Source organism: Pleurodeles waltl, chromosome 10, assembly GCF_031143425.1.
Source record: "Pleurodeles waltl isolate 20211129_DDA chromosome 10, aPleWal1.hap1.20221129, whole genome shotgun sequence".
In the NCBI taxonomy this organism is placed as follows: Eukaryota; Metazoa; Chordata; class Amphibia; order Caudata; family Salamandridae; genus Pleurodeles; species Pleurodeles waltl.
In genome coordinates, this window is record NC_090449.1 from 817555861 (window position 1) to 817569696 (window position 13836).

The following is a 13836-nucleotide window of genomic DNA, read 5'->3' on the forward strand; positions in this document are numbered from 1 at the left end:
GAAAGGGACGCCGCAGGGACCCTCTCCCGTGGCGGCGAAAGGCAGACTGTAGTGGACGAGAGACGGTGGAACGTCCAAGGGACTGAGCCGCAGCAGGGAGTCCTTAAATCTCTCCAGCACTGAGTCCGCCTTATCTCCAAAGAGATGAGCCATCAAAGGGCATGTCCGGGAGGGTCTGCTGGACATCCCCCGAAAAACCATAACTTCTCAACCAATCGTCGTAATGCCTCTATCGATGTAACCAATCTATCTAGAGAGTTGGTCCTGTCCAGGCCACATTGAATGGTGAACTTGGCAGCGTCCCTCCCATTTGCAGCAGCCTGGTAGACAATTGCAAGGGCCTCCTCCAGAATCTGCGGCAGAACTTGCGCAACCGTGTTCCACAAAGAGCGGGTATAACATCCCAAGAGGCATTCTGTGTTCACCGACCGCAATGCCAGACTGGAGGAAGAAAACCTCTTCTTCCCAAGATGGTCCAGTCTTTTTGATCCCCTATCCGGGGAGCGGAAGGTAATATGCCAGGTGACGAAGATGGCTGAATGACCAAGCTCCCATTGTGGGGGTCAGGAATTTAGGGTCGTTCGGAGCTGGGCAATCACAGCGAGCATATGCTCTATTCACAGGAGCCCCTGTGCTGGGTTTGGACCAGATACCCAGAAGGACATCGGTGAGGGCTTCAGTGAATGGAAGGAGAGGCTCTAAAGCAGATGCCCCAGGCTGAAGCACCTCCGTCAGGAGATTAGTCCTGCCCTATTGACCACCATGGAGTAAGAAGCTCCCTCCGCCGTAGCCACAATAGGAGGAGACAGCATGCCAGTGTCTGGGGAGGTATCAAGACCACTGGCCTCGCCCAATTTCTGTGCCCAGTCCACGTTTGGGTCTTCTTGCTGGTATTCATAAGGGTCCAGCATCCACTCCGACCCAGTAGCAGGCTCTGCGGATGGAGGACCAGAGCGTTGACACTCTTCCTGCATCACATCGTCCGAGGCTGGCCTTCATCAACTTCTTTTTTTTTTATCTGAATGTCCCGATGACTTCGAGGAAGATGAGTGGTGGTGACTCTGTTGCCGGTCCCGAGACCTTCCTCTCAAACGAGACCGGGAGCAATGCAGAGTCGAGCTCTGGGCTGCAATTAGCTTTATGGATCGCTCCCTAAAATCCTTTGGGTCCATGGTCTGGCACTCAGCACGACTTCGGGTCGTGGTCGCACTTCAGACACCACAAACAGACCCGATGCGGATCAGTCACCAACATCATTCAGTGACAATCCTTGCAAGGTTTAAACCTGGCCTTCAGGGACATCCTTAGACGCATCCAACAGTCACCACAAAATTCGACAAAAGTGTCAAGGCTGGTCAAAAAGTGGGAGTCAGGTGTGACTTTGGCTCATTTATAGTGAACCCCAGCAAATGCAGGAGGTCTGCCTTAGTCCGGAGGTGGGACACAACAGCCTGTGGTGAGTCCGCCTTCAACAGCTAGTTGTCGAGGTACAGGAAGACACACCCTTGACCTGCACAGATGAGCTGTGACCACTGCCATCACCTTGGTGAACACCCAAGGGGCGCTGCTAAGGCCAAAGTGGAGCAGGGTAAACTGAAAATGCATTTGATCTAATATGAACTGCAAGTAACATCTGAGGGTAGGCAGGATGAGGATGAAAAAGTAAGCAGCCTGCAAGTTCAACACCACCATCCAGTCTCCTGGGTCCAGGGCAAATAAGGACAGAACAAGCATTTTTAGCTTCTCCTTTTTGAGGAAGAGATTAACGGGCCAAATGTCTAGGATAGGGATCAGACCTTTGTCCTTTTTGGGCACCAGAATGGAGAGGGAATAACAACCACAACCTACTTCTGGCACAGGGACCCTCTCTATGGCTCCCTTGGCCAAGAGAGCCAAAACGACCTCACGGAGATGTGCCAGGTGATCCTCCATCATCCGATCGTAGGATGGTGGCATGGATGGAGGGGTGCTCTCGAAAGGGGAGGGAGTAGCCCCTTCAGACTAATTGCAAAACCCATCTGTATGACGTGGACTGCCAGCGGGCCAGGTGATGGCGAATCCTGCCCCAGGCTGTTCCCTGGTGGGGAAGCGTTAGACTAGGAAGGTTTGGAGGTCACTAGCAAGACACCAGGCTCCCTGATCCAAGAGAATGGCAGATACCATATCTTTGGCCACCCAGAGGCTGGCCAGCTTGCGTGGCACAGTGGCTGGAGGGAAATGGACGTGGTTTGACATCCCTTCTGTAGCCAGGAAAGGGGCAAAGCAGACTGATGGGGCGTGGGGCAGCTGCGAGGCCTGAGGACCATAGCTCAGGACTCCTTAATGCGACTGAGCACTGAGTCTGCTTTGTCTCCGACGTGACTGGTGCCATTCATAGGGCATGTCTACAAGGGTAGATTGGACACTCCCTGATAAGCCAGACATCCTCAACCAGGCGTGAAGCCTCAAGGCTACTGTTGATGCGACCGATCTGCCTAGTGAGTTGTGTCCTTCTCACATCGTATTGTGAATGCATCTCTCCCATCAGCAACAGCTTGGGCGAGAATGGCCCGGGCCTCCTCCAGGATCTGTGGCAGCACCTGCGTATCTGTGTCCCATAAAGTATTGGTGCAATGGCCCAAACGGCATTCGGTGTGCACATACTGCAATGCCAGGCTGGAGGAAGAAAACATCTTCACAAATTGGTCCAACCTCTTGGATTTCCTATCAGAGGGTGTGGAAGGGAATGCACCTGGGGACATGGAGGCTTGGATAACCACACTCTCAGGAGTTGTGTCAGGAACACTGGGTCATTTGGAGCAGGTGTCTAGCAGTGGGCGATTGTCCTGTTCACAGGACCCCCTGTGCTGGGTTTGGATCAGGACCCCAGCAGGACATCAGTAGGGGCTTCATTAAAGGGCACAGGGGTTCAGAAGAGGAAGCCCCAGACTGGATCACCTCTGCTAGGAGGTTAGTCCGGACTACCACTTAATAGGACGCTCCCTCCTCCATAGCCACAGTAGGGGGAGAAAGCATACTAGTGTCAGGGGAAGTATCCAGACCAATGGCTTCACCCAGATCCATTAGCCAGTCCATTGGATCTCCTAGCTGGTATTCTAAAGGGGCCAGGGACCCCTTGCATTGTACCCTCACCCACAGGAACTGATATAGAGGGCAAGGCCCCTACTGAAGTCAGCCTCAGTAACAAGGATGGGATCGACACCACCCAGGGGCACGTGCAGCATCGGGAGCCGCAGCATCTGGAGCCTCAGCATCAGAATGGGGTAGGTGAAGGTAGAATTTGTGCGATCAACGCTGGTTTGGATACCAGAACGGCTCCATGGTAGCCCCCTGGAGCCTAGGCCGAAGTCGCCGGTGTGGAACCCAAGGAGGCCCCTGCCGACCCTCTGGGGACCGAAGGCACTCCAGTTCAGTCCGTTTGTCCAAAGATGAGGCGCAAGGCCTCATAAAACTCCTTAAGTTGGCCAGGGGTTGTTCCGGCTCCTGGAAACTTGGTGAGACATGGAGTCAGTCCAGACGGAGGCTGTAGTAGCCTGGCCGTCTATGTAGTATGCAAAACCAGGCACACTGTGTAGAGGGTCCGGGTAACCACAGGTTGGTTTACGGAGGTAAAAACGAGAACACCTAATGCTCTAATTTTTATTGGTAGCATGGTCGAGCAGTTAGACTAATCTTGGAGAAGTGCAAATCATTTTTTGCACTCACAGTATCAATAGATGAGGAGTCACTAAAAAGAATAACTCAAGACCCATTTACAAAAATACTCCAGATTTTTTTTTTTTTTTTTTTTTTAACATTGTTAAGACCAAGATGATCAAAATCCGGTAAGTAATTTTTAAGTTGTGAATTTTTAAGTTTAGAAAATGTCTCAGTTCTGTCATAATCACACACCAAAGTAATCAGAGGAGAAATAATTAAAAAATGCATGTAAAATCAGGCAATGCATTTACCAACGTCTCCTTTTGCAGGTATGTCAAGGTCGTCGGTGGGCCCTGTGGACCAGCTGGAAAAGTTTGGGTGGCTCCAGGTTTCGGCAGGAGCAGCAGCAGAAATTTGTACGAGCTGGTGCAAGGCCACTGTGGGGGACCACTTGGAACTGCATTGCACCGGTGGACTTCAAGGTGAGTCCAGTAGGTCCCCTTGGAGTGTCGAGGTCGCACGGAGAGGGGGACCCTTAGGACACAGCTGGTTCTTTGGTGCAGGACACAGGGAGGCAGGTGCAGAGCGAATCGGTGAGCCAGGAGATGTGCATAAAGGTGCCCTTGAAAGCAGGTAGTAGGTTGCATCAAGGGTTTTGAGGTCAGCAGGGGCCTGGTGGTTTCTGAAGTCCCTCGACTGGAGTTTCCTCCTAGTCCTTTTTCAGTCCGGGTGGACTGTCCATCTGGGTGTCCAACATGGAGTGACCAGTATGTGGGGCTATTGCACGGTCTGGCCACTGAAGGTCGCAGTGCCACCAAACTTGGTACACTTGAGGGTTTGTCCTCACGGTCCGCTGGGTGGAGTTTGGTCCGGCTACAGCATCCAGGTCCTTGGTCAGCAGTAGGCCAATGAAGTGGACTTCACTGGTCTTCTGGCCTTTATTGCAGGGGAGTGATGCCTTCAGACTGGAGGTAGACCTTTGGTGATTTTCAGAAGTGTGGAGGTCCTCTCAGGGTTTGTAGAGTCCGTCCACTGTCCAAGCAACCTTCTTGGTGCAGCAAGACTTAAGTTCTCTGTTGTTGGTCTTCTTTTTCCCTTGTCTGGTCTAGGGATGCCTAACTAAACACTGTATTTAGTGGGCGTTTAGGGAAGTACCTAGTAGTGACCAATGGGTCATCTACCTTAGGGTGGCTACACCCACTAAGTGACCACTTCCTGTTGGCAGAGGTAATTTCCTTACACCTGGTTGGCTATTTTCCTCCCATGCAAGATGGAAGAAAATTAAATGATGGGGTCACCTCGCATGCAACACCTTAGCGGTGGTGGAAGGTGGGGCTGACCACTCCTCCTGTCCTTTGTGTGTTTTCCCACCGTTGCTCGGGCCAAAACTGGGGGTTTGCAATGGGCAGCCATCTGCTGCTAGCAGCAGTCTTTGGGGTCGAGTTTCAAGGGCGGTAAGTCCTTTGAAGCTTGCTAGCAGGGTAGAGCACATTCCAGGGGGGGGGGGAGGTGTGGTAGCACCTCTCCCCAGGAAGGGCCTTGTTCTTGGCCCCTGAGAGCAGGGTCCTCACCCCAGGGTTCCAGAATCATGTCTGGTGGTGGCAGACTGGTTGTGAGTGCCAGTAACCATGCCAGGGTAGACAGCATTTGCAGGGGGCACCTCTAAGGTGACCTTTGGGTACATTTTATGATAAATCCAATACTGGTACCAATTTGGATTGATCATTGAGTTGTTTAATACCAAACAACCCAGGGTTTAGAGTAGCCAAAATGTAGCTGTGAAACTCTTACTGACCAGTGTCCAGCACATGTATTAAAATGGCTGCTCTGTTCACTTGCTATGTCCTAGCATTTATGCCCACACATACAGTATAGTGCACCCTGCCTTATGGCTGGAAGGCTTGCCAGAGGGGTGACTTACCTATACTGCATGCATTGTATAGTGGATAGGACCCACAGGCAAAAAGTGGGAGTTAACCATGACAAAAGAGGCGTTTTGTCTCAGAAAGGCTCAGGACGGAGGCCTGGAATCCTTGTTGGGACGTCTGAGGCAAAGTCGAAGAACACTTGTGCTTCTAAAACTTCTTCTAATGCCTCAAATTACTGACCGTTCAGAGGACTTGGAATGGGTCGATGATGAAGGGGCACTCCGTGACCGTTGGAGACCTTCCTCTCAAAGGAGAACAGGAGCGACACTGAGCCCAGCGGTGGGCCACCAGGAGCTTTAGGGACCGCTCCCTCAAAGCTTTAGCCTTCATGGTCCGACACACGGAACATGACTTTGGGTGTAGGCCATGCTCAAAATACCACAAGCACACGAAATGCGAATACGTTATGGAAATTGCCTGATGATAGGATCCGCAAGGCTTGCACCCGGTCTTAAGGGAAGTCATCCTCCATGCACCAGGAATGTAAACACTCAAAATTCTTCATCAAAAAGCCAAAAAATACCAGTCAATAAATGACAGTGGAGTAGCTCTTCTCAGTTCACCGCTGGCTGGCACAAAAAGAAAAGAACTGACATCAATGCGCCGGGGTGGCGCCTACATAGAAACTGTGACATAACTGGCACGCAGGATGCTGGACGCAGTGCCAACTAAACCCACCTTACGGCACGCGCATGGGTACTGCTCAAGAAAAATCTCCGGATCCACACTGATGCCTGGGCAAATTCTAAGCTGAAGAATCTGTTGCTGGAAGTCGCTATTAGATATACCCAATAACAATGTGGCATATTCTTATCCTGAGTAAGTGCAAACAAACTCAGATGAAGAAGTGACCAAAACCAATGCTGGTTATCATTTGCCTTCAATTTGTATGTAATGATTGCAAAATTGCAACAAAATTAAATAATCTAATATGCCTGATTTAATTGCCACTTGATCAAACTAGTACTTTTTAATAAAGTAATGTCAAAGGAATATAGTTTGCCCCATTTTCCAGAGGCTCCAGGTGGTTATGATATAACTCCTTCATTCCAATAAATGTTTTACCTGGTTTTGACACCCCTCTTTGATTCTTCTTGCTGACTTTTCAAATCCTGGCATTCTTCTAATAGAGTCTGCATTTCTAGACGCATGTTTTCCATTTCACATAACTGTCCCTACAAAATTTCAAAGAAAACGTTAAAGATAATTTCAGTTCAAATAAGCATTCTTATTCAATAGTGTGTATGAAGAATTTGGACTCTGGCCTACATAAAATAGTTTTAAAGCAACATAAACATATTTTCTCATAAGGTAGGAAACAACCCTGCAGATATGAATGTTGCAGGATAATTTGCTTCTGGATATAGATCAGGACTGCGGTTAAGGCAGAGTTGGGGTGATTAATAAGTTTAAATCTATGACATGTTTCGCAATTATTCAGTGCCACACAGATTTCCACCAATATCTTCAAGGTGCGGGGGCTATTAATGGTTAATGAGTAAGATGCGCTAGGAAGTGCAAGGTTTGTAGTAAAAATGCAGAATGCAACCAGTAATAGCAAAGATTCAACGCCCTGTCACTTTTGAAATGCAAAGTAGTATAATAATACTTTATACAGAGAACAAAAAATACTAAGCAGTTAAAATGACGCTACTCAATAAAACCACGAAGTCCCAGCACATGATGGATGTACAACATCATATTTTCATAGCAAAAGATGCTTCACCATTTCATCTTATGCCATGTCATATGTTAAAGTGTTCATGCTTCAAAATTGTGACCGCCAATTAAAGGCATATCTTCACAAAGATTGAATTCAGACAATACATTAAAGATCAGACAGGACTATGGCAATAAACATATCCACCACTTGGGTCCTTTTACCCAGTTCACATGCCTAGTAAATGCACCACAACTGAAGCGCACCAGATTTAGTCCCTGTAGAAAAGTGCCTCTTTTGACATGATCACCCCTCTCCCACACTTTTTGCCTAGTGTCTGGTGTAATTTCAACTGAAAGTACACTGGTCCCTGGTAACCAGGACTCCAGTGCCAGATTTCTACCCCCAAAACTGCACAGTCGTTTCTCTCTATTGGCAGAACCTTTAGTACCAACTATAAATACCTGGGAAATGGTACCCCTGGATACCTAGGGTCTGGGTTACTAAGGATGGTTCCTAAGGGCTGCAGCATGAATTGGGCTACTCTAAGGGATTCCTCACCAAGCACATGATAGGCTGCGACTGCAGGCTGCGTGTCTTGGTGCAGACAAAAGTGGAAACACAACATGGCACACAGCATGTGTGCCATGTCCCCTAAACGCTGCAGGCAATATATGTAAGTCATCCCTCTAGCAGGCCTTACCACCCTAAGGCAGGGTGCATTATATTACCTGTGAGGGCATATCTGCACAAATAGATATGCCTCTGCTGTCTGTCGATTTTCAGACATAGTAAGTGACCACGGAAGCCATTTTAAATGTATGTTGTGAACACTGGTCACTACGACTTCCACAACTACATGATGGCTTCTCTGAATCCTGGGATGTTTGGTATCAAACATTTCAGAATAATACACCCTCACTGATCCCCAATGAGAGATGTATAAAAAAAATGCACAAAGAGGGCACATTAGAAGTGCCCCTGAAAACCTATCAGCTACTAGTGTGTTGACTGACTGGTCCTGACCAGTTCAACCACCACAGACACATTTTTGCCCCCCGAAACCCCCGCTCACCAACGTGACAGCCAGCACTCTCAAGGGCCTGAAACAAAGGCCTGCTTTGGGCAGGTGTGTGACCGCCTCTCCCAGGCAGGATGGACATTCCAGGGTGGGGAGCTTCAAAGGCCTTGCCGCCTTTGTAATGCAACCCTGGTCTCCTCAGAAGGTGCAGATGACGAACCACAGTGTCTTGGCCCAACGTTTGGCGGCAGCATAGCGGGGACATTTTTTTCAATTAGGAGTGGCCACTCCATGGTAGTCTCACCCCTAAGTTGGATGAGCTGAAGTGGACACTATTTTTGAAATTCCTCCATCTTGCTTGCAATGAATTAGGCGACTAGGTTTAGGGTTATGCCCACTTCCCAGCAGAAGAGAGGTGCAGTCACCCTAAAGATGATCAGCCCATTGGCTGCCACCTGGCACTCCCTATAAAGACCCTAAATTGAGAATTTGGGTGGCACCCCTAAACCCTAGAACTCATATTTCGACAACATAAGAAGACCCTATAGGAAGCTGTCTCTGCATATACTATGTCAAAATGAGATATAGTATGCACAGAGTCCAGGGGCTCCCCAAGAGGCTTGACAGAGGCAATAATAGATAATGCTAATGCTCTATTTATGGTAGTGTGGTCGAGCAGTTAGGCTCATCAGAGGGTAGTGCTAAGCATTTCTTTTACACACACAAGCAATAAGTGAAAACACACACTCAATGACTTAACTGCAGGCCAATAGGTTTTTATATAGGAAAATATTATTTTGATAATTTATTTCTAGAACGACAATATTAATTTAGCAGGTAAGTACATTAAATGTCAGGTACTTTACACAGTAATACTTAGAACTTTGAATGGAATCAACAATGTACACAGTTTTATTTAAAATGGAAAAAAGTTATTTCAAAAGTGGACACTGCAATTTTCAACAGTTCCTGGGGGAGATAAGTAAAGTACAGTTTTTGAGGTAAGTAACAAACTTACGGGTTCAATCTCCGGGGCATAGGTAGACCACTGTTGGGGGTTCAAGATAACCCCAAACACCCAGCACCAGCAACACAGGGCTGGTCAGGTGCAGAGGACAAACAGGAGCCAAAAATAAAATGGGCCCCTATGGAGACAGGGGGTACTCCAGTTCCTGTCGGCTTGCAGGTAAGTACCTGCGTTGTTGGAGGGCAGACCAGGGGGGTTTGGAGGAATACTGGAGGGGCCCCAAGCAGGCACAAAAACCATACCCTCAGCGGCATGGGGGCGGCCAGATACAGTGTGCAAACAGGGTGTTGGGTTCTCAATAGAACTCTATGGAGGGACCTGGGGGTCACTTGGGCACTGCAGGCAAGGCACGGGGGGACCTCTCGTACAAGCCACCAACTGGGCACGGGTGAGGCCCTCTTGCTGGTTGTTGTTGTACTAGTGGTCAGTTTCTCTCGGACCTAGGGCCTGCGGGTGCAGTGCTTCTCCAGGCAAGGATATCTGCGTCCGGGGCAGTCGCGGTCAGGGGGGTCCTCGGGATTCCCTCTGCAGGCGTCGTCATGGGGGTGCAGAGAGGTCAGCCCAGGGTGGACACGTCGTCGGAGTCACCTGGGGGCCCTCTCTGGATAGTTGGTTTCTCTAGACACAGGCCGGGGGCGTCAGGTGCAGAGTAGTTGGACTCACGCTTCTGGAGTGAGGTGAGAGTCCCTTTAAAGTTAGTTTCTGGGTCTTCTTTTTGGACAGGTCTGCTGTCCACAGGAGTTTCTTGGTCCTCAATGATGAAGGCAGTCCCCTGAAGCTTTTTAGGGGTCACTGGTCCTGCAGAACACGTTGCTTCTTTTCTTGCAGCTTTTCAAAATAGGAGACGGGACGGTAGGGCTGGGGCTGAGTCAGTTGCTGTCTCCTTTTCTCTGCAGGGTTTTCAGCTCAGCAGTCCTTCTTTCTTGAGGTCGTCAGGGATCTGAAGAGTTGGGAAGATTGGTTGCCCCTAAATACTACATTTAGGGATGTGTTAGGGTCAGAGGGCAGTAGCCAATGGCTACTGTCCCTGAGAATGTCTACACCCTCCTTGTGCCCACTCCGTATGGGGGAGGGGGTCACATCCCTATCCCTATTGGTCTTAATCCTCCAAAGCAAGATGGAGGATTTCTCAAGGAGGGGGGTCACTTCAGCTCAGGACACCTTAGGGGTGGTCCTGACTGAGGGGGTGACTTCCCCTGGTTTTTCTCATTATCTCTCTGGACTTGCCGCCAAAAGTGGGGGCTCTTCTGGGGGACCGGCATCTCCAATGGCAGGAGTGTCCTGGGGCACTGTAACACCAGGCTTGAGCCTTAGAGGCTCACTGCCAGGTGTTACAGTTCCTGCAAGGGGGGGGGGGGGGGGGTGAAGCTCCTCCACCCAGTACAGGCTTTGTTTCTGACCACAGAGTGCACAAAGGCACTCACCCATGTTGTCAGAAACCCGTCTGGAAGTGGCAGGCTTGCACTGAAGGGCCAGCCATGCACTCGCAGTTGAGCTAACTCACAGGGGGCATCTCTAAGATGCCCTCTGTGTGCACTTTTCAATTAGTCCCACACTGGCATCAGTGTGGTTTTATTGAGCTGAGAAGTTTGATACCAAACATCCCAGTATTCAGTGTAGCCATTATGGTGCTGTGGAGTTCGTAATGACAAACTCCCAGACCATATACCGTGCACTTACAATGTCTAAGAATTGATTCAGACACTGTGGGGGCATATTGCTCATGCAGCTATGCCCTCACCTGTGGTATAGTGCACCCTGCCTTAGGGCCTGCTAGAGGGGTGACTTACCTATGCCACAGGCAGTGGTTTGTGGGCATGGCACTCTGAGGGGAGTGCCATGTCGACTTTGTCTTTTCTCCCCACTAGCACACACGAGCTGCAAAGCAGTGTTCATGTATTGATTGAGGGTGGCATAATACATGCTGCAGCCCTAAAGGACCTACCTTGGTCACAGGGACCTTGGTACCAGGGGTACCTTTTTCAAGGGGCTTAACTGTGTGCCAGGGCTGTGCCCATTGTGGAAACAAAGGTACAGTTTTAGGGAAGGAACACTGTTGCTGGGGCCCGGTTATCAGGAACCCAGCACACTTTCAATCAACGCTAGCATCAACACTAGGCAAAAAGTATGGGGGGTGACAATGCAAACAGTGACATTTTCCTACACACCCCTTCCCCACCTCCCCCCACCATACGAAAGACGATGAGACTAACCTTTCCCAAGTGAGTCCTCATTTTCTAAGTGGAAGAACCTGGAAAGGCCATCTGCATTGGCATGGGCAGTCTCAGGTCTGTGTTCCACTATAACGTCCATTCCCTGTAGGATTATGGAACACCTCAAAAGTTTAAGGTTCTCTCCTTTCATTTGCATGAGCCATCTGAGAGCTCTGTGGTCATTCTGAACAATAAAGTGAGTACCAAACAAGTATGTTCTCAACCTTTTCAGTGACCACATCACAGCAAAGGCCTCCCTCTTAATGGCACTCCAACGCTGCTCCCTGGGGAGTAACCTCGTGCTAATGAAAGCAACAGGCTGGTTAAGGACATCATCATTGGTTTGGGATAGGACTGCTCCTATCCCATCTTCAGAGCCATCTGTCTGCACATTGAATTGCTTAGAATAATCTGGAGCTTTTAGAACTGGTGCTGAGCACATAGCTTCTTTTAGGGTGTCAAAGGCCTTTTGACAGTCTACGGTCCAGTTTACCTTCTTGGGCATTTTCTTAGAGGTCAATTCTGTGAGGGTAGTCACAATGGACCCATATCCCTTCACAAATCTCCTGTAATACCCAGTCTGGGTTTTGCAGCTTCCCAGTCCAGAATTGTCTGGATCTTGAGTTGTAAAGGTTGCACTTTGTAGGAAAGTACCATCTTGCCTGGCATGTTACCCCCATTTTTCACTGTATATATGTTGTTTTAGTTGTATGTGTCACTGGGACCCTGGTAACCCAGGGCCCCAGTGCTCATAAGTGTGCCTGAATGTGTTACCTGTGTAGTGACTAACTGTCTCACTGAGGCTCTGCTAATCAGAACCTCAGTGGTTATGCTCTCTCATTTCTTTCCAAATTGTCACTGACAGGCTAGTGACCATTTTTACCAATTTACATTGGCTTACTGGAACACCCTTATAATTCCCTAGTATATGGTACTGAGGTACCCAGGGTATTGGGGTTCCAGGAGATCCCTATGGGCTGCAGCATTTCTTTTGCCACCCATAGGGAGCTCTGACAATTCTTACACAGGCCTGCCACTGCAGCCTGAGTGAAATAACGTCCACGTTATTTCACAGCCATTTTACACTGCACTTAAGTAACTTATAAGTCACCTATATGTCTAACCTTTACCTGGTAAAGGTTGGGTGCAAAGTTACTTAGTGTGAGGGCACCCTGGCACTAGCCAAGGTGCCCCCACATTGTTCAGAGCCAATTCACTGAACTTTGTGAGTGCGGGGACACCATTACACGCGTGCACTACATATAGGTCACTACCTATATGTAGCTTCACCATGGTAACTCCGAATATGGCCATGTAACATGTCTATGATCATGGAATTGCCCCCTCTATGCCATCCTGGCATTGTTGGTACAATTCCGTGATCCCAGTGGTCTGTAGCACAGACCCTGGTACTGCCAGACTGCCCTTCCTGGGGTTTCACTGCAGCTGCTGCTGCTGCCAACCCCTCAGACAGGCAGCTGCCCTCCTGGGGTCCAGCCAGGCCTGGCCCAGGATGGCAGAACAAAGAACTTCCTCTGAGAGAGGGTGTGACACCCTCTCCCTTTGGAAAATGGTGTGAAGGCAGGGGAGGAGTAGCCTCCCCCAGCCTCTGGAAATGCTTTGTTGGGCACAGATGTGCCCAATTCTGCATAAGCCAGTCTACACCGGTTCAGGGACCCCTTAGCCCCTGCTCTGGCGCAAAACTGGACAAAGGAAAGGGGAGTGACCACTCCCCTGACCTGCACCTCCCCTGGGAGGTGTCCAGAGCTCCTCCAGTGTGCTCCAGACCTCTGCCATCTTGGAAACAGAGGTGCTGCTGGCACACTGGACTGCTCTGAGTGGCCAGTGCCACCAGGTGACGTCAGAGACTCCTGCTGATAGGCTCCTTCAGGTGTTAGTAGCCTTTCCTCTCTCCTAGGTAGCCAAACCCTCTTTTCTGGCTATTTAGGGTCTCTGTCTCTGGGGAAACTTTAGATAACGAATGCATGAGCTCAGCCGAGTTCCTCTGCATCTCTCTCTTCACCTTCTGATAAGGAATCGACCGCTGACCGCGCTGGAAGCCTGCAAAACTGCAACATAGTAGCAAAGACGACTACTGCAACTCTGTAACGCTGATCCTGCCGCCTTCTCGACTGTTTTCCTGCTTGTGCATGCTGTGGGGGTAGTCTGCCTCCTCTCTGCACCAGAAGCTCCGAAGAAATCTCCCGTGGGTCGACGGAATCTTCCCCCTGCAACCGCAGGCACCAAAAAGCTGCATTACCGGTCCCTTGGGTCTCCTCTCAGCACGACGAGCGAGGTCCCTCGAATCCAGCGACGCTGTCCAAGTGACCCCCACAGTCCAGTGACTC

The 13836-nt window shown here is 49.6% G+C and overlaps 1 protein-coding gene across 2 annotated transcripts in view; it reads right to left on the reverse strand.

Moving 5' to 3' along the window:
• The window catches only part of KIF15 (kinesin family member 15), a 930781-nt gene that overhangs the window by 309672 nt on the left and 607273 nt on the right, over positions 1 to 13836 (reverse strand). For both annotated transcript variants that reach the window (XM_069211483.1, XM_069211481.1), the window contains exon 30: positions 6633 to 6742. In XM_069211483.1, coding sequence (XP_069067584.1) covers positions 6633 to 6742 — 110 coding nt within the window. The remainder of the gene's footprint in view (positions 1 to 6632; positions 6743 to 13836) is intronic.